We start from the raw sequence: 25194 nt of genomic DNA, 5'->3' as shown, positions 1-25194 counted from the left end.
TTTGTTATTAGGGTATTTTTGTCCAAGGATAAATCAAAGTTACGACAATCTAAGCTAAATTCGATATTTGTCATAGTATAAGTGTTCTTTTGTCCACGTATAAATCAGGTCCATAAATAAATAACAACCAGTTCCATAAATAAATATCAAATATATGGCCAATTGTTTACTAATTCACTTATGTGACCTTTAGTGTCAAGGTCAGATAAAGGTCAATGACAATAAAATCGTCTTTTATGAGTGTGGTGCCCAAGTATGAAGACAGTCCATTTATAACTTACAATGTTGTAGCCAATATAGCAAGGAAAACTGTGAAATTACAATAGTTTGATCTTCAAGGTCAATATCATTAACGAGTCAGTGTCATATTGGGCTTAATTTTCTTTCTAACGTTGTCCTCACGGTAGATGTGCCTAATTATGAAGACATTCCATTCATTAATAACAAAGATATAACCAGTTATATTAAAAATCAAGTAAAATCAAATAATTCTACCCTCAAAGCCAATGTAATTGATGAGTGAAGGTTCTAATCAATTGTGTCTACAAAACGGTATTGCTTAAATATAGGGAGTTTAATTAATGTCCAAGTTTGAATACAACCCATTCATAACTAACAAATTTATAGCCAATTATAGAAAAGCAACAAAAAATAAAAGACTCATTGAGTGAAGGTAATAATAAATTTAGTCTACAATCTATATACATAAAGGTCTTGTCCTAAGAATTATTTTGTCCAAGTATGCAGACAATCCATTCATTAATAACAAAGTTATAGCCGAAGGGTTGTTGTCTCCAGGTATGATGGCAATCCAATATATGTTTAAAAAGATATTCCTTTTAACATATAACAGTTTATACCTCAATATTATACCTGTGTGAGGAACACATCAACATGTGCAAGGAACACATCAACATGTGTTCTATAGGAATACAGCTGCAGAACCCCCTTCAACCAATTTGAGTTCAATTGATGAGATCGTTTACTAACATGCATGTACATATAGAATGTGAAACATTTGACTACACTTTTTGTAGAATTATGACCTTTCTTGAGACAATCCTATGGAAAGCACATGTCAAGTCTGGCTTTAACTTGATCTGAAGCTTGTACATGTCTTTTTCTTGCTAGACATAATAGAAAATCCACGAAAGCCAAAACCGTGTAAGTATGTCAATTAATTTCCTTATTACATGTATATTAATTGTACGGTTGATCCCGGATTTTTATGACTATTTCTACAGAATGAACGTGCTCTTCACGGATTTGTATATGATTTTACTTTACTATTTTCAGAATGGAGGCTTATCTGCAGTGCCATACCTTTGTCAGTTTTTCTCTGCTATATTTGCCGGACAGTTTGCAGATTTCCTTCGGTCACGACAAATCCTCTCCACCACTTTAACTCGAAAATCATTTCAAACTTTCGGTAAATAACTTAATAGGAATTTTGAGCATTTTATCAATAAATAATAAAAAATAACTAGTCAACTGCAAGTTCTATCACTCCCTTTAAAATTGAAATACTTAGATAGAAAAGAGTTAATAAATCAATTAGTGGTTTTGTATGGTTCAGTGTCACATTGTTTCTGAAAAAAAATCAACATCATTACCGATGTAAAATAATTTTGACTTAATATAGCACTAGGATTTTTTATTATGAGATCAAATCAAAGTCAACGTAATTCAAAGAAAAAGCAAAAGAAAGACAGTTTAAGCTTTGATTAAGCTCAAGCTCCTATCACAAGTTTCAGGATAACACTTATTTTAATAGTAGCTAATTTACATCGTTCACAGCGTATACAGCTCGCGTTTTTCACCCTTACAGTTCTACTAGTCATTATAATGTAATATGGTACCATTCTTGGCGTTTGTTTTTAGCATTTGCTGGCGCTGGAGGGTGTTTAATTGGTACGGGATTTTGTGACTGTGAGCACAGAACACTTGCTGTTACGTTATTGTCTCTAGCTGTAATGTTTACTGGGTTTGGTCGAGCTGGTTATGTGGTTAATCACGTTGACTTTGCACCAAAGTAAGTTATTTATTTTAGGAAATTAAATAACATGTACATCATCAACAATGTACCGGTAGGTGTCTGTAATTTCAAATTTCACCAGAAACCACATTTTGACATGCAGATTCTATTTTTCTTCTGACGGAAGACACCAGATCCATCTGGTAAAGAGAGGTGGGTAGTTATTACAATCTTAAGCACACAAACCGACAAAGTCTGTAAAAATGACTGTAGACATATAATTAATTTGATCATTTGACATGCAGTATTGTAAGTATGTAATATTTTAGCTCCGACTTTCGTTGACGATTCCTTTAATGACTTTCAATTAAAGGTACTAATAAAATTATTTTGAAATATGTTTCAGGTATGCAGGTGTTCTATTTGGAATCACTAACACTATTGCAACTATTCCCGGAATGACTGCACCACTTCTGGCCGGCTATCTCACTCCAAATGTAAGAGTATCATTTATCTTTAATGCTACCTTTGTTTAATTTATTTGACGTTTATGCAGTAAGTTTTTGAGAAACAAAAATGATAGCATTTCTTTAAGCATATAAGGGCAGTTAATTAAAATTCAACTCAATCTTGGCTAGATTTAGTCCGGGACATATCAAAAACTTTTATCAATGATAATTTTTAGTAGGCAGTGTGACACGGTAAATCATGCTTGATGTTAACTTAGAATCGTAACTGCTAACTAAAAGGTGATATCCGGATTTTTTCCTTTTTTTCAGAATACGCCTGAAGAATGGAGGAACGTGTTTTATGTATGTGCTGGATTTGATGCATTTGGTATTCTTATATTTTGTATATTTGGATCTGGAGAGATGCAGGTGGGTTCATTTTCTATTCCATTAAGGTAAATATTATTTACTCACTCCCAACGGGTTCTTAAATGCGACAAAATTGCTGTCAAGCCATACCGTCGCTTCAAACCACAGGACAATACCATTAACTGACCATGTCGAGGACCAATTATAGCCAAGCCATCCTGTACATCCATGCAGACCTTGGTAATTGGTCGTTGTGAAAGGATAATATTTTGTCTGCAGTTAAACCCAAATGGCTAAGTTTTTTAAAAGGTCATAACAGGACTTTATGAAAATCTAGCAATGCATATTATGGTGTAATGCATAAGAGACATCATGAAATTAAAATATGGACTAGTCTTAACCCGTTACTTCATATAGACGTGTTTTGACGGCTTTTCGACCCCAACCCTTTCGTTGAGGCCTCAAACAGTGAAAAATACCCTATTTAGGCCCCAAACACTGTTTTTCTTTTGGGAAATATTGTTAAAAAAGTGATCACTTTTTCGGCGCCGCCCCTAACAAAAAGGTTAATCAGGGGGTTGCCAGGGGGGATGTGCCCGGCGGTAGGCCTCCTCGCCAAGAAAATTTTGGACATGTGACAGTCTAAAAATGGCCTCAGGTCAATCGTATGGTAAACGTGTAACCAACGCTGAAAAGCCTTTTACTCCATCTCAATTGCAGCACTTTGAAATCAGTTTTGATGGAAAAAATCAATGCAAAACAGTGATTTTTGACAATTTTGAGACGCCCCCCCCCCGTTGCCATGGTAACAGGAAATTAAAGATTGAGCATGCTGTTACATATGCTATGGTCCAGTCAACATGTGTGCCAAGTTTCATTAGTATTGAAGCATTTTTCATAGCAGTTTGAACCTGTAACAGGAGGCTTTTCAATGAAAACGGCCATTTTTCACAATATGCTCATGAGGGAAAGGGTTAAATAAAGTACAATCATGTAGTTAAAAACATTCAAAGCATCTTCTCTATTGGAGCACTTTAAGTAGTAGCTATATTTAACTTTATTTGATCGAGTATATTTATAAGCATATTTTTGGTAGCATATATGAACAATTGTGGATTGATAAATGATTAAAGTGTTACTACTTCAACATTTTAATAACAGGACTGGGCAAGAGATGAAGATTTTGAAGCGGATATACAAGTGGGGACGACTGATAACGACGAGACAAAGACAACAAGTTTGGAGGACGAACATGTTGAAACAACTATCGACTCCACTACTCAAAATATCAATTACGGATTTGAAGAACAAAAAGAAAATACAAATCTTTGAGCATTTCTTTATCTGTAAACATTTAGACCCTGCAATCTTGGGCTTCATATTGTCATGTATTTTGACTATTAAAATCTATCCATAGGTTTGTGGCTCAATCATTTCCAATTTTTTCCTGCTTGGCATTCTTAACAAAAGCCAGTTTGTTTAACGCAAATACATCTTTAAAGGCTCACGGCTATATTTTATTCGAGATCCCTCTCAAATCTCATTATTTCTCTGCCATTTTTTGACTAATCAAATATCTGAGTTTGAGGTTAGAAAATATATTTATAAGTTTGGACCCTGGTGATACTTTGTATCAATTGTGACTGCAATGCTCGATCCTAAACAATAATACATTAATTACTTTATGAGACATCAACTAGTAAACAAATTACAAATGTTGCTAAACCATCAATATGTAATTCTGATGGTTCACAACTTATATTATATCGACTCCAGAATTGATGGGTTTTAGTCACCCGCAACCTTTACTTCTTGGAATAGTTAAATATGTGTCCCTGTCGGCAGGATTTCAGGCACGAGTGGGTTTTAGAAACACCGACCTTAGGTAGCTGGGGGAGAATAGGTCAATGGCAGAATATCAAAAGCGGTTTATGTAATCAGAAACCCTAACTACTTTTGACTCAAACAGTTCCGAAATAATTGTATAAGTTAGGGTAACTTTATGAAAGTAAGATATATCTAAAGTATAAAACCAACAACAAAAACATGAATAGTTTCTATTTTTATTTCTTTCGTTTAAAACAACTGTTGAATCAATATATCAAAAAATGTTTTTATGATGTTTAAGTTTTTTTTTAAATTTCAAATAAGATGGATTTCAGTAAAAGTAATTTTGTCTTTGGTTGGCATGCATAACTATAAAATTTATGATGTTAATATATCTTTAACAAGAAAGTTCATAAACCAAAACTAATCACACAAAATGCTCTTATTTGATTCCTATTTAATAATTGCATAGATTTTATTTTTCTGGTATAAAACATAGATGGTATGTGAAAATAGTCACAGAAATATTGTCAAAGATAAACAGCACTGTTTAAACTCATATGACTAACGATTCTGGAATGCTTTGATAAGTTTATAATGAAGAATACACATTTGCACATTTTTAATGTTTACCTACATCATTTAATTATTTTCAATCAAAATTTACACACAAAGCCATACTTCAGTCATGTTTTTATATCATACCTAACATAGAAAAACGTATCAAAAAAGAAAATTTCATTTCGTTCTTACAACTAAATTTTTATCCTAATTATTACTAAGTAAATTAATTAAACTAAAGTTGAGCATGGTTAGTCTTTTTTCTCTTTGGGTTCATCTTTGAAATGTAGGAACACTAAGCTGAATACACACACTCCAACCATCATGGAGAATGCACTAACATAGTATGGGTAAGCTGTTGGTATAAAACGTTCATACTGGGTGTGCTGTAGTGGACGGACAGACACCTGAAAAATAATAATTAATTGTATGACAGTAACCCTTTCCTAACATTCATAATTCACATATTTTGAGATCAACATGATAATCACAACCTAGCAAAATATTACCAGATAAAAGAGCCGCATCATGACAAAACCAACGTAATGCATTTGCGACCAGCATGGAGCCAGACTAGCCTGCGCATCCGCACAGTCTGATCAGGATCCATCCTGTTCGCTTACAAACCCTATAACAAGTAGAGGATCTGATAGTGAACAGCATGGAACCTTATCAGACTGTGCGGATGCGCAGGCTGGTCTGGATCCATGCTGGGCGCAAATGCACTATGTTGGTTTTGTCATGACGCGGCTCAAATGTTATTTGTCTCAGTGCAGGTACCAACCATTAAGGTGAAAAGATATCAAGACATTATCTCGAAGATCAAGAACCATATTTAAAACAAATAAGATTTTCTACTAACACATAATCCTCATTTCAAATTAACGGAAATAGCACTGCTGTGTAAACCAAATAATTTCCTTCCTACAAGGGACATCAATTAATTACAAGAATACAACTTAAATAAACTGACAGTTTATTAGAGTCATGTGACTACATTTTTTTTAGAAATAGCGGACCTACATTACTTTGGTAAAACATGAAACAGATCATTAAACAACCAGATGGCTTATCAGTATGGATATATGTCAAGACTCTTCAGAGTTTGCAACTCATATTTTGACCAGATAGTTTACCTATTTACATTTATGTTCCACAATTTCTGTAATAAAACCTTGCCTGATGTGAATATAGCACTAAATTTAGTCCATGGAAAATGATTTCAATGTCCTAGTACTAAAAGTAAGTAATAATCAGTTAAAGTTGACTGTAGCTGATCAGACTGTGTCAATAAAATGGCTGTGCTGGCTCTATACTGGTGGAAAAGATCTTTTTATAACCACCCAGGGTGATGAAAGGTAAAAAAGCAACCGTATATAAACATTTTAATTATATCTGACAATTTAACCTACCTGTGTTGTACTAAAGAGATGAGTATATCCCATTCTATTATAATCTACTCTGAACTGGTACACACCATACACATCTGGCAACTTAAATGTTGTTTTGAACACACCATCTAAAATTATAACCATTTATATTACAACTAACATAAATGACAAATAAATTAGTTGTTTTTATCATATACACATATGATAATTTTCTTTTATATTGACAAATAGTTGCCAATAAATATGGTTGAATTACATGACAAATATACAAATTTTATCTCTATACTTCCGTTCTGCATGTTATTTTAATCAAAGCTTAAATTTCATTGTTATGGTAATTTTTGACTTAAATACTAAAGACAAGCAAATCTAGACGATCTAATAGGCAAACAGGGGCACATTACACTCAATAACAAATTAATATGCAAACAAAGAGCTGTCGGTAGGAAAACTTGCTCAACTATTCTCAGTGCTTGATAGTAAAACAAGAGCCTGGATAATATAGAATTTTTTAGGTTCAAATAGGGCATAAATTATGATAATCCACGTCAGAGCAACGGGCCTTAAACTATCCTCTCAAAAAAGTGTGTGAAGTTTTAATTAGTTTTGGAGATACCAACCTCCATCCAACTTAAGCAAATGTGACTCTGAAGTCTCAGAAAGTACATAAGTTCTTTAAACAGTTGAGCTTAAAACGACATATTAATAAAAGTATTTGATAAAGATCTATATAAAAGAAGATACATACTTTTGTTACTTAGTGTAGTTCTAACAAATGGATCAATTCTGACAAACTCCAGCTGGACATCCTTGCCGTTGAATGACTGCCATTTACCATCACGGAACTCCTCAATCTCAATCGAATAGTCCTGACAAAAAAATTATAATTTGAAACTAAAAACTTTTCTACGGTTTAAAACAGAATTTTTGATCATATTATTGCTTAACAGACTGCAGTCATTGAATGTCAAATTCTAAAATTAAAACTGGTGAGGCTGTAACTGTTGAAAATTGACAAACTTGAAAATCTTAAAGAGTCATAAAACCATTCCAGCAATATTCAGATTAAAGAAAGGCTCCTGTTTTTTGTTGTTGTTTTTTTGTCTTACAAATCGTACTTTGACACTTAACAATCTAGCTTTTTTGGTTTGTAAGATCTTGTACACCCACTAAAACTGATTAAAAATAATAAGAACACATTCAAAATTTCTTTCTTTGAAAAACTAGAAATTTTTTAACATTAAAATGGGGAAATACTAGTCTAAGGCTGATGAAAACTAAGTATTTATACATACCACCATGTCAAAGATAGTGTAGGCCTGTGGTGGTTGCTTCTCTCCTTGTTTGTGATGTTTGACTTCTCCAACTCTGAGCACTCCACGGGACTTAAACACCCAGTCAGCAAGATTCATTGCAAGCTCCTGGTTACCAGCTTTCTCGTATCTATAAATAGCAGTTATTGCTTTAAACAATGTCATCTATTGAATTTATTTTCTATAAAGGCTAAGCCAAATTTTTCAATAAGAAACAAATGCATATATTTTAATGATTACATATAACTCGTATTAACATTTGCAGTACACATTTAACATATTCTCGGATGTTTGAAAATTGATTTAGAGAATAATTATATACATATAAGATTTCACTTAAAGATCCTGTAACTCAATTTTTTTATGGTTTTATATAATAAATATAACGCTAAAATGAAGCATTATGATTGAAAATTGTTTTACAGAGGAATAATTATATACATAATATATATACGTACAAGATTTTACTTAAGTGTTGTTACATCCTTAATTATAACATACAGGATATTTAAAGTAAGATTCATCAGTAAGCTAGAGATTATAACTTACTTTTTTCCTCCGTTGGCTTTTTGCACGGATGAGGAGAAGAATTCATCACTGAAGAAATCAATGGAGCCCACAAATACAACTCTAGCATTGTTACGAGCCTGTAGAGCGGCTACCAACAGTGTGTTGGTACCAACTGCCAGCGGGTAGTCATCTATTATCATGTCAGGTTGGTAGCTGTAAGCCGATGAGCTGGCATGAAGCAAAGGAAGCACAAGTGGGTTCTCTGGGTCGGCAACCATTCTACAAACAAAATAAATACTTCGTTAATTTTAAGTCAAAATGTCACTATTTCAGTAATATAGAAGTTTTAAGCTTCAGTTTTAAAGCATGTTTAAGTCAATAAACACTCACAGGAAATAGTGGGAAAACAACTTTAGATGTTCACACTCTGAAGCTAAAAACATAGCGAATATCCTCTGCAGTGCCCGCAGCAGTGTTCAAAATGACTACTGTACTATGCAAAATTTCAAATCATGGGCTTAATTAGTTAAGTCAGTTAATAAGCGTGCATCGAAATAAATTTCAAATCATGGGCTTAATTAGTTAAGTCAGTTAATAAGCGTGCATCGAAATAAATCAATAGATTAATCAACAGAATTACAAGTTAAATACATGTTAAGTTACATTAAAAGGTGAGTAAATGATAACAAAACAAAATGTGTGTTTAGATAAAATGTAATCAGATATTTACCCAACTCCTCTGTAGATGTATGGAGACGCTGATTTCTTGCCAACAATTATAGGAGCATCAAGGAGGTAGTCTGCATCAGCTACAATAGTTGTGTGCTGAAATAATAACCATTCTAGGTAAATATTCATAAATTATCAAAACAACAAATATCTGAAAATTTATGTTTTATATTTACTCTCCAATGCATTATTTTTAAGATGAACAATTATTATAAAACTTTACTTCCAGACTTTTACCTGAAGAACTGAAGCATGCACAAATATTTCAACATCACAGATGATTTACTTTGTGCAAAATATTTTTGTCTTTTGCGTTTTGTTCTTAATGACACATTTCTTGATTAAAATGTAATTACTTCAAAACAAAAAAGTTTAAAGGTACACCACAATGATGACTGTATACTTGAATTACTTTTTATTGTGCAATATTAGTGTAGCCATTGATTATGTGCTCTTTTCCCCACAATTGTTTGACAACAGTCTCAAGTTGCTGGGTTTTCTTATGAAATGTGTCGTCATTAGCAATTTGAGTAATTTTTAATTTGTTATACAAGTACTGCCAAGACATATGGGAGAAAATAGTTTTTGTTTGTTTGTTTAATTTTACGCCTTTTCACAACAGTATTTCAGTCATATAGGCGTATAGTTTCCTAACCATTGTTCCTGGAGAGTTACACCAGTACTAGACTACCTTCCTCTGTGCTAAACTACCAAAGCATCTCCCGGGGATCAAACCCACATAGCCTTTCCAGCATAAATATAATCTTCGGCTAGCCCTTCCCGTCATATATTTATCTCATTCAGGCTATATTCTCCCATATGGTCAACTTGTATAACTAATAGAGAACAAAAAAATCCTGCTTATTTTTCAAACCTACCTTTCCTTCATCTGAGACATCAAAATTGAGATGGTCAATCACAGCTGTCTTTTCATCATCAAACTCTAGACCACATTCTGTAGCAAGTTCTCTTAGAGGATCTCCAATGGCAGAGTTTGCTGCTACCATCACGTTACCTCCATTATCAATGAAGTTTGTTATTGCTGCAACATCTACACTGCCACCAAACTCTGAGAATAAAGACAATAAATCTTATGATGAATTATGAATCTAATGGAAATAATTTTATAGCTATATCAAATAGGTTTAAAAAAGAATGTCATCGACATAGAAAAGAACAGTACCAGGATACTTGCACAATACAGTTTGACAAAACGTTAATAAAAATAATTTTCAAGTTGTTATCAAATAGGTTTTTTTCTAATCTTAAATAAATGACAAAGAAAAGAACAGTGCCATGTCAACCTGCACATTTACAATTTGACAAGAAACTTTAATAAATGTAATTTTATACTGTAATCTATTACATAAAACAATTGACAGTTAATTCAGTCTGACATTATCATAAATGGGATACAAGGTAAAGGTTAAATAATAATAAACTTACCTTCGACAGATGGTGCAAATATGACAAGGTTGGAATACAGAAATTCTCCGTATTTGGAAAGTGAGAGGCTTCCATCATCAGCAGTCTTAAATGTTAACTCATATCCTTTATCTGCCAATAGAAAACAACATATTCAATACAATTAGACCAGCCTTAAATCCCCCCCCCCCTCCTGCACCCAGTACAAGCTTTAGGTTGGGTAAGTAGGTTAATTTTCTTTTATAATCGAAAATATTTTTATTAAGTTTTAGAACCTAATCTTTGGAAGTTTTTTTTTCAATATACATCCCAGTTTGCAAAAACAATAGACAAATATGCTGTAACATTAATGTAAAATAAAATTCTTGTGAAGCAATAATATGTTTCAGTAGAATTGACTTAGAGTGAAAATAGCCTGGTTTAAAAGTATCTTTTACTATATCTGACAATCCGTGTTGGTCAGATACAACCAAATTTTTACAAACTCTTGCGAGACTCAGGCCTTGATTAATTTTTCTTGTTCATTCTTCATTCTTTTTATAGATCTATATAATCTTCAACATCAACTGAAAACTTATTCAACGCACATGCGCACTTGGCTAGAATATCAACCTCTTGGCCAATTATAAAACATTACCGAACACGTATGTATAAAATATTGTCGAATGCTACTGTCGAATCATATGCATTCGGTAAAGTTTTATACCTAGTCATAAGGCCAATTTCCGGTTTTCATCACAGTATAATGGTTGAAATGGCGTCTGCAGTTTGATTTTATCACCAAAAACTTAATTTACAGAAAGATGAAAAAAGTATTTGTTAATATGGGAGATAACGTCATGAGGACATTACTAAGAGATTTTTTTCCCTTGCACCATAACGATTTTAAATGACCTTGGCTGTTTATTGTGTAGTCTATTTATAGATAAATTATTGGAAAAACATGCTGACATAAAATTATGCCAGAAAAACGTCACTGAATGTTTACTTCTGCGCTTATTTTAAAATGGGTAGAAAAGGTTCAGAATTGACCTTTGATGTAAAAAATATTGCTGTTTGCATGTATAATGATGGAATGTCAATAGCGGAAATTTCGAGAACTTTACAGAAACCTCACAGTACCATTTCATCTGTTTAAAAAGAATTCTAATTATCAGGATCAGTGAGAAACATACAAAGATCAGGCCGTCCTCGACGACAGACAGAGATTATCGCCATCTTGAAAGGACTGTGAAGTGCAATCGTCGGGCTTCATTAGCAGACATAATGAGCAAATTTAATGAGGGGAGAACAAAGCCAGTTTGTAAGAGAACTGTTCAAAATCGTTTACATAAACATAGACTTTGAGTGAGTAAGAAAAGGGTTATTGTGTCAAAGGTGAATAGAGCAAAGCGCCTTTCTTGGTGTAGAGAGAAAAGAAGGTCTAAAGTAGTAGTGAATGGGATCGTGTGATATTTTCTGATGAAAGTCAAGTTGTAATAGGCAGTGACATTAGAGTTTTAATATGGACCTGATTTATTGACTTCGAAATCTTCCAATACCAAGAAGGTGATCAAAGTAATGATATGGGGGTGTGTCACTTGGCATGGTGTTGGTACTCTAGTGAAAGTCAGTGGTAACATTAATGCTCAAAAATACGAGGGGCTGTCCGAGTTTGGTGGTTGTCCGGTTTTGGTGGTCCCCAACCAGTACAGTATAATTGAGCAACTTTATTCTCCTTTTCATTATTACTCTCCAACAGACACGCACCTGCACATAATACTCAAAAGGTTGCAGGATGGATGGATAGATAGCAAGCCTATTTTTCCTTCTATAGCAGGGCCCATTGTAAGACTGATTATCATGACCAAAAGAAAAATTCTTTAAAAATTATGCAGTTTTCCACACAGACACTTGGAGTTATGTGCGTGGCTCCCCTTCTTGATCCGCACTTGTATACACCATGCCTATTTTTATCGAGCAAACCGTACGTCAAAATATTTTTGCATATTATTACGACCTGGTCACATGTCTTGAACACAAAACTTGTTTTCCGCTATTTTAACCACGTTTAAAAAAGTCCCTAAAATATCATAATTTCATAAAGATAACAACGTACACTTTCCTTTGATGTGAGACGACTGGAATGAATTTCGGCACTGTTTTGCGCTTTCATTTTCATGCCGAGAACCAAAACCCCGCAGTGATTACTTCCCCTAACCATAGTCAAAATATATTGACGTGCCAAAGCTTGATTCTGAGATATTTTCGTTCTGGGGCAGAATCTCGCTTTAACGTCAAAACCAAAAGGAGACCTTTCTGTGGTGAAACGTGGATTTCGATGTTAATGTAAAAATGCAGACAATTTAAACTAAGAATCTATTCAACAATACAATTTTAAGGAGTCAACAGCACAAAAAGTGCTAGACTATCAACTTAGAAGAAAGTAAACCACGTTAGTTTCATTTCACCGTCTCGTTTGTGTACCAACGCCGCCATATTGTGATGTTGCTACAGTAATGTAACATGTACGCTAAAAATCGATATTGTTCGGTACCGTGCGTGAATGTTGTCATTTTTTTTTGCGTGGCAAAAAAAAATATGAAAAACTGTTAAACAGTGCTTATTATTCTTTAATCTTGTTATTATTATTTATATTTATTGCTACATTAAAATAAATTGCCAGGAAATAATCTTTAACTATTTTTTCTAATTGATTGAAATCTTTAAAATGATGCGGAGAAACTTTTAATTTAGACCTCTTTTTCTGAGGCATAATGGGCCTTTAATAAACATGTTTATTAAAGGATAAACAAATACTGTATTTCATTAAAATTTATATTGTCACCACTCTGTAGTATTATCTATGTTAGAATAATTTTGTTAGTTACAACTTGCTGCGTATTAAAAACAGCAACTCCTTGCCTAGGAAAGTTTTGTTTTCCAAACGTGCATTACGCTATGAAAGATTTTTTGAATTCAAATGGTAAATTCTTGCGTTAATTTTTCATTCCTCAACAGTTTTCAGAAAAGTAAAACTCGTTACTCCGAGCGCCCATTTTTCGTTTGTCTGCGTGTACATGTACCATTTATCCGTGTAATAAAAGACTATAATCATAGCATGCCGTAATGGCCTGGATATTTGGGTGTTGTTTAAGCGATGTTCCAGAAAAGTTTTTGATCCGGTATAGAAAATATATTCAACCATGTATTTATTTTTGAAACGTTACGTGTCAACTATTCCACAACGCCGACACCGGTACACTAACCAATATACAGTTCGGAAATGTTGACACTGCGCAGTTCTGTTTCTTCCTTACTTAAATTCTTTGTGTCAACTTAAAATTTATAAGATTAAGTTTTAAATAAATTTGATTTATAGATAAGTATTTAAATTGGAGCCGTGATTCCTATCCGGAATCAGTTAAACAATTTTCCATGCTAACATGTTGTAAAGAAAAGTTATTTTTAGATTGTAATTACATGTATTTATTTTTTCAATTTATAATTATAAATATACTTGATGATGATTCATTTTAAAGACGATAATCTTATGCTTAAATTTCTTTCTAAAATTCATTTATGAAAATTGTTTAAACGGTGGTAAGAATTTAAATGTGTTACGGTCACGAGTTTCCTCGGTATATTTTCCCGACTCTGAATTTACGCAAGATATACCAACTTTTTCATTTAATATTTAGGAACTATTTTCTGGTTTTCTATCTAAATTGACTACAAGGTTAAAAATTATTGAAAAAAAAAAAAGAACTGAAGAGGCGCCGTGTTTTCTTGCCGATTTTAAAAAAGTTCGTTTTCCAAAGCAACAACTTTAATACTTGGGGCAGTAGCAATCAATTAAAATGAGTAAACGTGTTGCATAACCCTTAAATCTTATATGATTGGACAAGAATCAAAGAAATCACAGACACTTTGGGTGTGGTGCTCAAAACGCCTTTAAAATCCAAATGAAATGTATATTTGTCAACGTTGGGGTGCCACGTTTGAATTTGTCGAAAGATTTTGACGGCGATAATCTCGATGTTTATTTCGGCTGTTGCGTTGTTTATATTGATGTTGAAGTTTAAAATTGACCATCATCATGAAGAATTATATCTTCTGTGTCGGGGCCAAAGGATTATGTGAAAATATTGGAAACGGAATAAAATACATGGTGTTTTTGACGGTAGGTGTGCGGATTTTTTCCGGCGAACATTTTTATCTTGTGTATTATTATAGACGTTGAAATATGATTTTTTTTTCAAAACGGCTTATATTTAGTATTTATATATATATACATGATCAGTACATGTGCTGGGATTGACAAATATGCATTTCTTTATTTTAAAATCGTTTTGAGCTCCACATCCTACACCTCTGTGAAAGAAATTAGCGGCGCAGCGTTTTGTTTGTGTAACATTGTAAAATAACCGCGTTGATTCTTCAAATCGCACTTCGCCATGCGTGTATTTTATAGAAGAAAATAATTTCTTAGACGGGATATAAGTGAAATATATGGAATAAATCTTTACTGTATACCAACATTATGAAAGTCTTTTGCAAAACAAAAAACAACAAACAAACAAAAATGGAGCGGGCACCTGTTTCATACCACGGTCATTTTAAAACAATTTCATACCTACGTGTGTGTGTGTTTTTTTTTCTATAAACATCTTCAGAAAGCTTTTTGGAATAAACTAGCCAGAATTATGGACCTGCGTGGATGAGAAAATAAAAAAAAAATTACATGGAATGTTGTTTCCGCACATACATGTATAATGTCGAGGCACCGTGTTTGACATTCATTCGTTTTATTATTGATAATAAATATTTTTTGAACATTGAAAATATCGTTTAATAGTTAATCAACATTAATATAAATAACAGACTGTCAAATTCCTTCGAATGGTGTCCTCTCGTAGTCGCTAAGGCACTAGGAATCCGTTCGTTGCTCTTTAAACATATAAACCTCGTATTTCTGCTGTTAACATATTCCTATTTTCATCATAAACGTGGGGGAAAAAATCTATAGTTACCAATAGGTCCAATGTCCTATATTGACTGGGAAAGCTGAACAAAATAATTTTTTCTTATAAACTAGAAAATGCTTTGTGAGGAGTCCATTTACAGAGTAGCTTTTCTAAAAAGATAATGATGATTCTGATATTTCTAAGAACGCTCTGACAATAACGGATAAGTTTTGCATCTGCCCCAATAAAATAATATTTTCATCCTTTCATAGTTATTAATTTTTTTGCATAAATAAATGTCTTAAATATAACATTAAACTTGATATTTTACTAAGAGTGTTTCGGCGTTTCTCAGTAACGCAGTACCGCATACACACCAGTGAAGTTATCAACAGTGTATTTGTCACGTGACATTAGCGGCGATGTCTTTATTTTGATGGTTCATGTGTTTACTTTTCTATCAAAATCTTTATGTTAGGAATATTTTCACAAATAAAACATGAAATTGATGTAGAAATGAATAATCTTTAAAGGTATCGTAACAAATTTATTCAAATATGAATTCTAATACGATTTTAGACGGTCCAAAGCTTGCACTCAAAATCCCGGCGCAAATTTCACCACAGAAAAGGTACTTTTTATGTTGTATGTAGAGGCGAGATATTGCCCAGACACGAAAATAGCACAATATCTCGTCGCGCAGTACAATTAGTTGGACTACCCCTAACCAGTACAGAAACCAAATCAGTAAGACTGACGGAAAGGGCCGAGTAGTTGCGATTGAATTTCTTTTTCCCAGCGATTTTCCCGCTGTAATTTACGGGAAACATTCCAGTCGTCACGAATTCGTAAAGAAGCATGTGACACGGTTAGGAAAATGTAATTAAATGTGCAAAGCTTGGAAGAAAGGTACGATCTGATAAAAACATGCATTTATTTATTAAAGGAATATATGCATAGACTGATTTACACCAGAAATCAATGGCATGCAATAACATAAATACCTGAAATATATGTAGGTCAGTTGTGTTTACATTTCGAAGCTTGGTATCTTCAGGAAATTGAAGCGTTGGTAAAAAATTGACTTTTTTAAAACGTTATGAAATTCTATTCAAACTTGTTCACGTGTTACACACTTAGCCCTCTCATACTAATATATGCCTTATTCTCATCGATTCGTGGCCTAAATAATTGTCTGGTATAAATACTTCTGCAAGGACATACACTATCCGAAAAGTACACAAGTTTTATTAGACACTCGATTTGACAATTCTATCCAATCAAAATGCATAATTGAACAGGTGTAAATGACCTTACCCTACAAATCAGCTGGTGACCTAATTACTTTAAAATAATCGATATTGATGTTTTAAATTATCAAACACACTTACACTTAAGCCAAAAAAATATTCATTATGCTTTTAAGAATTTACTTAAGACTTTGAAACATATATTGATCAGATCGGACTGAAAATAACCATGCGAACATTTAGTGGTGTGAGCACCTATATTTTGATGACGTCACAGGGTGAATCGGATTTCACGAATCGATGGGTAAGCGTCCAGCTGAGCTTGACAGTCATGGTTGACATGCTCAGATGCTCTAATCTTTGAGCGGTTGTTTTTAGAAGTAATTTAAAGTTTTTGGACTTTGAGATAAAGAATATATTTAACAATTGCACTAATTGAACTGTATATATCAGGCTGGGCACATCTCCCAATCGGGCTAAATTAGCTCAATCGGGGTAATTTAGCCTGATTGAGCTAAAATCCAATGAATGAAAATGATAAAATGTGTCGGAAATTTATGGAAGCGTATAAAATCGAGTACTCTCCCTTGTCTCGATGTGATCCAGTTTCTACAATAACACATCTGATACATTAAAATATGCTGTACTCGCTTGATCTTATTGCGCAATTTGGTGTAAAAAATACCGAATTTTGAAAATTTGATCAACATATACCCAAATCTGTTATATTAACTCCAATACTGTACAAAATTCTTCGCCAATTCAACGCAGCTTCATCATCGACGCCATCTTGGAAAGATTGATTAAAATCCGTCATGCACGAAACACTTTTATCTATTGTTTTTCATTAATTAACCAAAATATATACAGGGTGTGTTAAAAATATTATATATGTGGAAACTGAAATAGAATAGTTCATATTTATTAACGGAAGTGTTAAAATGGTTTGCATAATCGATGCACTCTAGTGAATGTGATAACCATTGCTTTCAATAAACGTACTAAAACTGGTCTTACGAGTATCTGAATGTAAATTGTAAACTTATGTTATATCATATATTATATTGTACATGAAAATAAATGAAAAATTCGTCAAAAGCGTGTTTTTTCTTTATAATTACCCTGTGTCTTTGCATGTATACACTTGAAAGTCGCTCGTAGAGGATATATGTATGTATTTCCCTCTGTATGTCTGTCTCTTTATCTATGTATGTATATACATCCCATTTATATGAAGTAGTAGAAGTATTTGAAGCTGGTAAAGGATATATACCTCCCATATTATACTTACAGTATATGAAGTAAGTTAAGCTTATTTTATTTTTTATTTTCATCAACAAAACATTGTTAAATTGAGTCATGAGATGTGTCACAATAAGCTAGTAACACATATTCCATTTTCGATAATTATTTCATATTGTAACTTATGTTCTTGTTGCATTTCTTTACATGAAAATACTTATTTTGTTATTTAATTAATCTCCGGTCATAGTTTCTTATTTCATAAAACCCTTATGGTGCATGCAAATGAATTATTGAAAATGATAGATTATCTAAGAAAGCATTAATTGAATACTTGAAATGTGAAAAACAATACCAGCAAGGAAAATGCGGTGTTAAATGAACCCCACTCGACCTAGAAACAAGTTATTAGAAACTATTAAATCAAATTAATTAAATAAAAAAATAAACATTTCTTAAGAGACGATTTATCAGAGAAAAACTATATAAGATATATTATATCTTTCGTTCTAATCCATTTTATCATTTTCTATATTAAATGATCGTATATTATATAAAGTGTATGATTATGAATAAAATATGTTTTATGTAGAGCCGATTTCAGTTTAAAAGAAAGATCATTAATCGAAATTGCAATTCAATATCTTATTATAATAAAGGTTAAACATACTCTTATTTCATATAGTTTTATTACAGAGGAAAACACCATGTCAAAGTGTTTTTGTGAACAACATTCTTCTTTGACTGGAGGAAAGTCGTTGAAAATAATAAAAATTGAGCATAAGAAAATAAAAGTGGGAACAATAAAATTTATGAAAAACCATTGCATTATCCCAGAAAAGGCAGCAGCTGTGTGTGATGTTTGTTTGAATTATGTACAGGATACCTTAATGATAGAACCAAGTCATAAAAAATTGAAGACAGAAAATGATTGTAAAACCTTTTTAGAAAATTTGAAAAATGATAAATTCGAAGAAAATGAATTAGTATAAATTGTTGCAGCCATTGGCGAAAAAATTTCTTCAAATATATATGAAGATTCAATGGTTGCATGTTTCGTCATCGTACAAGAGTATAAATTTTGATGATGATTTAAAAGTAAGAAAATATAAAAAAACAGAAATCGTATACTCACATCTTTTCTATTAGCTGTTGCAAATATAAAATCTGTAGACGAAAATGAGAAAAAAAATATTTGTATTGCTAGCAGCATTGACTGTTTATTGAAAGCCAGGAATCTTTCAACTATAACACCAATAATACCATTTTATAAAAATCTTATTAGCTATTATATCACTGGCAGCAAAATTATAACGAAATTGAATAGCGTACATTCCCCAGCAGGTAGCTATTCATGTCTAACTGAATGGCTGAAGAATGTCTCCGACACGTCCCTCAGTTACTCAGAGTCCACTGACACGTTTACTTATTTTGACAATAACCAAGTTGTGGCCAGAAATTGGCCGGTTAATTATAATTATAAATCAAAGGCAAGTGTTGTTACCACGGTTGTTAATATTATATACCAGCAAAGAAAACAAATCTTCAAAAACAACAAGAAATTTCACCATCAAAATGGTATTACAACTTTAATAATGTTGACACATTTTCAAAAATCAAATCAATGTTGCATGACAATGAATCGGTCTTCCAAAACGTAAGGAATAAATTTATTGAAAAACGACTGGCCAAAGTTGTCAACGACATGGGAGCACACAATACTAGTATGACACGTGATTACATTGATGAAAAAATTGAAGGTAATTTCTGACATAATTTGTATTCATTATCCCAAAATATTGTAAAAAATATATATATTTTAAACACATTATTTAGATTATATTAGATTTTGTTTCGTTGCATAAGTAATAATAAAGCAAATAAATCTAATTACACGTACAAAATTACATCATGAACGCATTTTGATTTCGTCATGAATTCAGACAAACACAATGTCTATTTAAATGTCATGATGCAATAGTTAATTTGTCTTTAATTTCTCAAATTCAATTACAATTATATTTATATTCAGCTGGAGTTAATCCAGTCGTTGAACAGGACATGTTTGATCATTATAATTGGATTCCAAGCATGCACCATAAAGAGTCCCCGAAAGTTGTTGTAGGAGAGCCTATAATGGTCAATCCATGCTCTTATGTTTCTGTGACAAAAGTTCTACAAGTACACATTCTGTTAAAATTAGTGTAAATAAATTAATATATAACATGTGAAAAACGATAAACTATTATAAGAATCATTTAAAACAACAAACAAGTATTAACAATTACTGAAACTAAAATTATTCAATTATTATTGATGCTTTACAAATATATCATTTCAGAATCTGCAGAAAGTTCAGAGAATGAATACGAATAATCATCAATATACACGTGTTCATATGTACTTACCGACATCTCTAGTCTTCACTGCATACGAACTCAATATGACCTCAAACCGAAAAACTCGTGCAAAAAGGTCACATGGTATATTTTATAAACATATATATAGATATTATTATTTTTAATTCATTTTACATGTATCAAAAATAATTATGATGTATCTAAAATATGCACACACCCTATATCAATTAATGAAAAACAATAGATTAAAGTGTTTCGTGCATGACGGATTTTAATCAATCTTTCCAAGATGGCGTCGATGATGAAGCTGCGTTGAATTGGCAAAGAATTTTGTACAGTATTGGAGTTAATATAACAGCCTGTATATGTCTGATATTTGTTGTGCAAGTGCAGTTTTTCCAAATAAGAGTCACGAATCGACGAGAGAAAAGCATAAGCAAAAATTTAACATTAATTCTTGTAATAAATAATACTTTTAGTTTTTAATATTCAGGGGCGGAGAAGGACGGGTCTATACTCCAAGTGTCTGTGGTTTTCCACAAAAATTTAATTTATCTCCCCCGTTTGGAAAGGTAGTCAGACTATTCTCTCCCTTAACGTTTCCTCCCCTGACGTTTCCTCCCTGACGATTCTCTCCCTATTTTGGGGGAGAATCGTCTGCATAATTGCAAATATGCAGACAGTTCCCCCCCCCCCCCATTTTTATTTTAATTTGTATATAATATTTGAAGTATTTAGATGTTAAATTAAAGGGTAAGTTTATCATTAATTGATACAAATTAAAGAAAAAATATTTTATTGAAGTATTTAGATGTTAAAAATGGGTATATTTCAATGGGTATATTTGATTGAAGTATTTAGATGTTAAAAATGGGTATATTTCAATGTGTTTAGTCATTAAAAATAATTACTGAATAATTAATTTGATAGGGATAATAATTAGATATTAATTATTGTGTTTTATTTTTTTTCTTCTTTCATCTTAAAAAAGAATTTTTATAAAGATGTATTTTTATTTACATTAAAAGACCTCTTGAATGCTTAGAGGTTTGAGAACTGGTTAGTCCACGATATATTGATAATTTATGGTGTTACTATACTGTGATTACTAAGCATTGAAATATAATTTGGAATTTTTAAAGTATTTGTAGAAATTAAATTATGTCGGATATTTGTTTAGAGTGTGCTTCATATGTGCGTCCAAGACAACATGGAATTTCATGTGACTCTTGTCATAAGTGGCAACACCGCACATGTGGTACAGGTAGGATTTTTTTTTTATTTCATAGATGTATGAAATTGTTGATTTGTTTTTCTTTTAATTTGACCTTACTGTAGTGAATAAAGGTAATATTTTTAGATCTACTGACTGATGATTACAAAATGCTTTTTTTTTTAATTTGAAAGATAAAAATCCGAAATACATGTAACAATGTAAGTAAGCAACATTATTCATGCGAAATTGAAAGGACTAAACTAGAAAAAACATCTAAATAAATTCGGTATAGATGGATACCAAAAAATAAGATCCCTGCTACAAAAATAAGATTTATTTTGATCTAAGTATCTGTATTTTTATTAGTTATTTGGTATTATATATTGTTTCATGTTAATGACTAAATGTTCTTTAAGTCAAAACTGAAAAGATAATGGGATAATCATTAGATATTAATTATTGAATAAAATAAATATGAATGCATTGTAATTGCTAAATTTTATACTTTGGTATAATATGAAGAAAGGTTCACATGTTCAATACACATGTGTGTTAAATTTGCTGTCAGAGATAATTGATGTGTTTATTCAATCATTACTGGAGATCATGGTGTTGATTAGATTAAAATAGCTGTGAAAGGGTGGCGATATATTACTGATACTGTATATTATTAAATTTATTCATAAGAAATTTCAGTTAATTAATTGTGATATAAGCATCTGTATTTTTATTAGTTATTTGGTATTGTATATTGCACACAAGTTTAAAAATAACTAGCATTAATTTAAAAAACAAAATGTTCTGATAAGAATTATTTTTATGATCGAACATTGTCGACCTGCATATAAATAGTGTGGAATACTGTATAATGTAAGCATTTACTTCATGTTTCCATGGTTTTTTATATTTTCAGGGTGGCACAATAAATTGAACCGAAAGGCTGGGGCCTTGAGCTTATCATTTTACAGACTGGTACCTGTCTTACAGTGTGAGGCTGAAGAAGTGTCATATGAGTTGCGTCACCTTAGAGATGGTATTTCTACGCGTCGTGTTCGCCCAGCAGCACGCAAGATTGAGGAAAAGATAAGGGAGCTTTGGAAGAACTATTCTGCAGGGAATATTCAGACCAGTGAATTGCTTGAAGGCTGTGCCTCGGCATACGGTCCTCAGTGTGAAGAATAAACATTTCAGGTTGAAATAATGTGAAGTGATGAGTAAAAACTATTAAGAGGAGTCACATGAAGTTAATGTAGCTTTCTGTAAAAACTATTAAGAGGAGTGCTTGAAGTTAATGTGGCTTTCTGTGACTGTTTAATATAACAGACATTGTTTTTTGTATTAGAATTAAATTATCTTTTTTAATAATTTTGATATAATTTACATTTTTTGTAATATGATCATCAATGAGCTTTAAATTGAAAATTTTTCAATTCATGAAATTAATAACACTTAAAGCATAAATTCGAGTTAATTTTTGATTTCATATTTATTCTATTTCAATTATATTACCTTTTATTCATATAAATAAAAAAGTCTAACTTAATTAACATATTTTAATTTCCTTGTAATTAATTTCAATAAAATTTATTAAAACTCCATTAATTCTTTACTTCAAGTCATATTTTTGTGATTGAAAATATTTAAGATCTCAGAAGAAATATCCAACAGAGCTGATTTGAACTTGGTTTTATATATTGTTTCATATGTTAATGACTAAATGTTCTTTCCAAAATTTTGTATAAAAGTAAATGTGATTGCATACCAGTTGTTGCTTATTTGTTTCCTAAAATTTGTTACCACCCTATGTGCTATTTAAACAAATTAATGAATATCAAAAGACATTAATTAACATAATTACAGGTGTATATCAGTCACTGTCCAATAATTAATCACCCACAATGAAGGTGTTGATAGAATTAAAATACTTGAAAAAGGTGTGAAATTTACATGCACTAAATTCAGATAAACAAAATATTAAAAACACTTAATTATCAAACACATTATTTTAATAATATTCATTAAAAAATATAACTAGATTAAGTCAAAACAAAAAAGATAACTTATAAAATAAAAATTGGGGGAGAACTGTCTGCATATTTCAATTTTGGGAGAGAATCGTCAGGGGAGGAAACGGTAAGGGAGAGAACCGTCAGGGGGAGGAACTGGAAAGGGAGAGAATAGTCTGTCATTCGTTTGGAAATAGGGATTTATATCATGTAATTTTCTCCCAAAAGTAAGGGCTGGGCTGCTTCCCCAAATAGCCCTGAATAGATAGATCTTTGACGTTATGATGCATTGTTTAATCAAGCTAGATCTATTTACAAAAAAAAAATCAACATTACTAAAGTTTAGACCATAGGCACTCGGTTCCAAAACCTTCTATGATTTTTATTTATTTTAAAAAAAAAATTCATATAAAGTAAAGTAAAGTATATCATGTATATAAAATACTACAAGGTTTCGCAGCCGCCATGTTTTAACGCATCGGAAGTGCGTTGACTGGTGTACAATTAACAAAAAAATACTGGCTCCCGAGTCACATAATAAAGCATATTGTTGATGCGGGTACCACGGCGAAATAGTCAATAATTGTGGTACCCGTATTAGCCAATAGTCTCTTCATCGAATCGGGAACTAGTGTTTTTTTAATGAAAATTGTACACCAGTCAACGCACTTCCGTTGCGTTAAAACATGGCGGCTGCGAAACCTTGTAGTATTTTATATACATGATATGAATTTTTTTTTAAAAAGAAATTAAAATCATAGAAGGTTTTGGAACCGAGTGCCTATGGTTTAGACTGTGCAACGTGGAACCGCCGACTGGTTCCGTTAACTAATTTTGAAAATACAAAAAAACTTACCACGAAGAGATCTGAAAAATATTGAATGTGTCTCTCGCAGAGACCAGTTGTCAAGCAGCACTAACGTTTTCTTGTTTGCAACACATATAGCTGGAATTAACACAAATAACAAGCCGGCAAAAATAATTGTGTACGACGCCATGATGCCACCTCAGCAAGTGTTCTGGTTCCCTCTCCCAATGTCTATAATATATAAACTGAGAAATTATACAAGGGACCAGCGAAGACTAATTTCCGGTAATTACTATCCGTTTTGATACCGTACAGGTCAGACTATTGTATTGATTTTCCCCACAGCCTTTACGGAGACGGCCTAGTGAATTTTCGTACTCTATATCCTGTAGCATTTTTTTTTGTTTTTCATAGTTTTATATCCTATTGAAAAGTCATCGCATTTAAGGCTTAATTTTGGACAAAGCTATCGGTACAGGAACTTCATGGCTATATCTTTAAACATCAATGCAGTCCAAGGAAATTAAGCACAAAAAAATACATTAGCAGATGCAGTTTTTCTGCAGCTTTTTAATTTGTGTAATCACTATAAATATTCCAAATCGTAACTGGTGTGTATTCTTGCCTTTAAAATACACAGAAATGAAATTTCATTTTCCTAATTACTAAAAAGTACTTAAAATATAACCAGTATCAACTGGGATGACTTTAAATAGGCCATTTCAAAAGAAACTACTTTCTAGACTACAACGGGCTGGGTCTTTTATCCCGTACCGGGGTGACACCAGTCCTTACATATGAAATAAGACCCGTAGTT

At 32.2% G+C, this 25194-nt stretch overlaps 2 protein-coding genes across 2 annotated transcripts; one reads left to right on the top strand and one right to left on the bottom strand.

Annotated features, from left to right (window-relative positions):
- Positions 1-1296: 1296 nt before the first annotated feature.
- LOC132723065 (sialin-like) lies at positions 1297-4211 on the top strand (the record flags this gene model as incomplete). The annotated part of the gene is given in 5 exon segments (XM_060707725.1): positions 1297-1429; positions 1882-2032; positions 2382-2472; positions 2755-2853; positions 3955-4211. Coding segments are annotated over 5 exon segments (645 nt in total), but the record flags the coding sequence as incomplete, so codon positions are not given.
- Positions 4212-5185: 974 nt separating this feature from the next.
- LOC132723073 (dolichyl-diphosphooligosaccharide--protein glycosyltransferase 48 kDa subunit-like) lies at positions 5186-24612 on the bottom strand. Its single transcript, XM_060707734.1, has 9 exons — positions 24426-24612; positions 10571-10681; positions 10003-10193; positions 9126-9220; positions 8435-8674; positions 7868-8015; positions 7321-7441; positions 6594-6700; positions 5186-5588 (listed from the first exon to the last, which is right to left on the bottom strand). The coding sequence occupies exons 1-9, from the start codon at positions 24565-24567 to the stop codon at positions 5433-5435; spliced, it is 1311 nt and encodes a 436-aa protein (XP_060563717.1). The 5' UTR covers positions 24568-24612; the 3' UTR covers positions 5186-5432.
- Between the last annotated feature and the right edge of the window lie 582 nt (positions 24613-25194).

Source organism: Ruditapes philippinarum, unplaced genomic scaffold (genome assembly GCF_026571515.1).
Source record: "Ruditapes philippinarum isolate M1 unplaced genomic scaffold, ASM2657151v2 ctg5717_1_1_1_1, whole genome shotgun sequence".
Taxonomy (NCBI): Eukaryota; Metazoa; Mollusca; class Bivalvia; order Venerida; family Veneridae; genus Ruditapes; species Ruditapes philippinarum.
This window is presented reverse-complemented; position numbering and strand designations above follow the sequence as displayed.

Excerpts from the sequence above, each read along its gene's own strand:
- LOC132723073 (XM_060707734.1), bottom strand. The coding sequence starts at position 24,567 with ATGGCGTCGTACACAATTATTTTTGCCGGCTTGTTATTTGTGTTAATT. Across the intron at positions 9,221-10,002 it reads ATGTCTCAGATGAAGGAAAG|CACACAACTATTGTAGCTGA; the intron begins GTAGGTTTGAAA and ends TTATTATTTCAG. Across the intron at positions 7,442-7,867 it reads ACACTATCTTTGACATGGTG|GACTATTCGATTGAGATTGA; the intron begins GTATGTATAAAT and ends TTTTTTTGTCAG.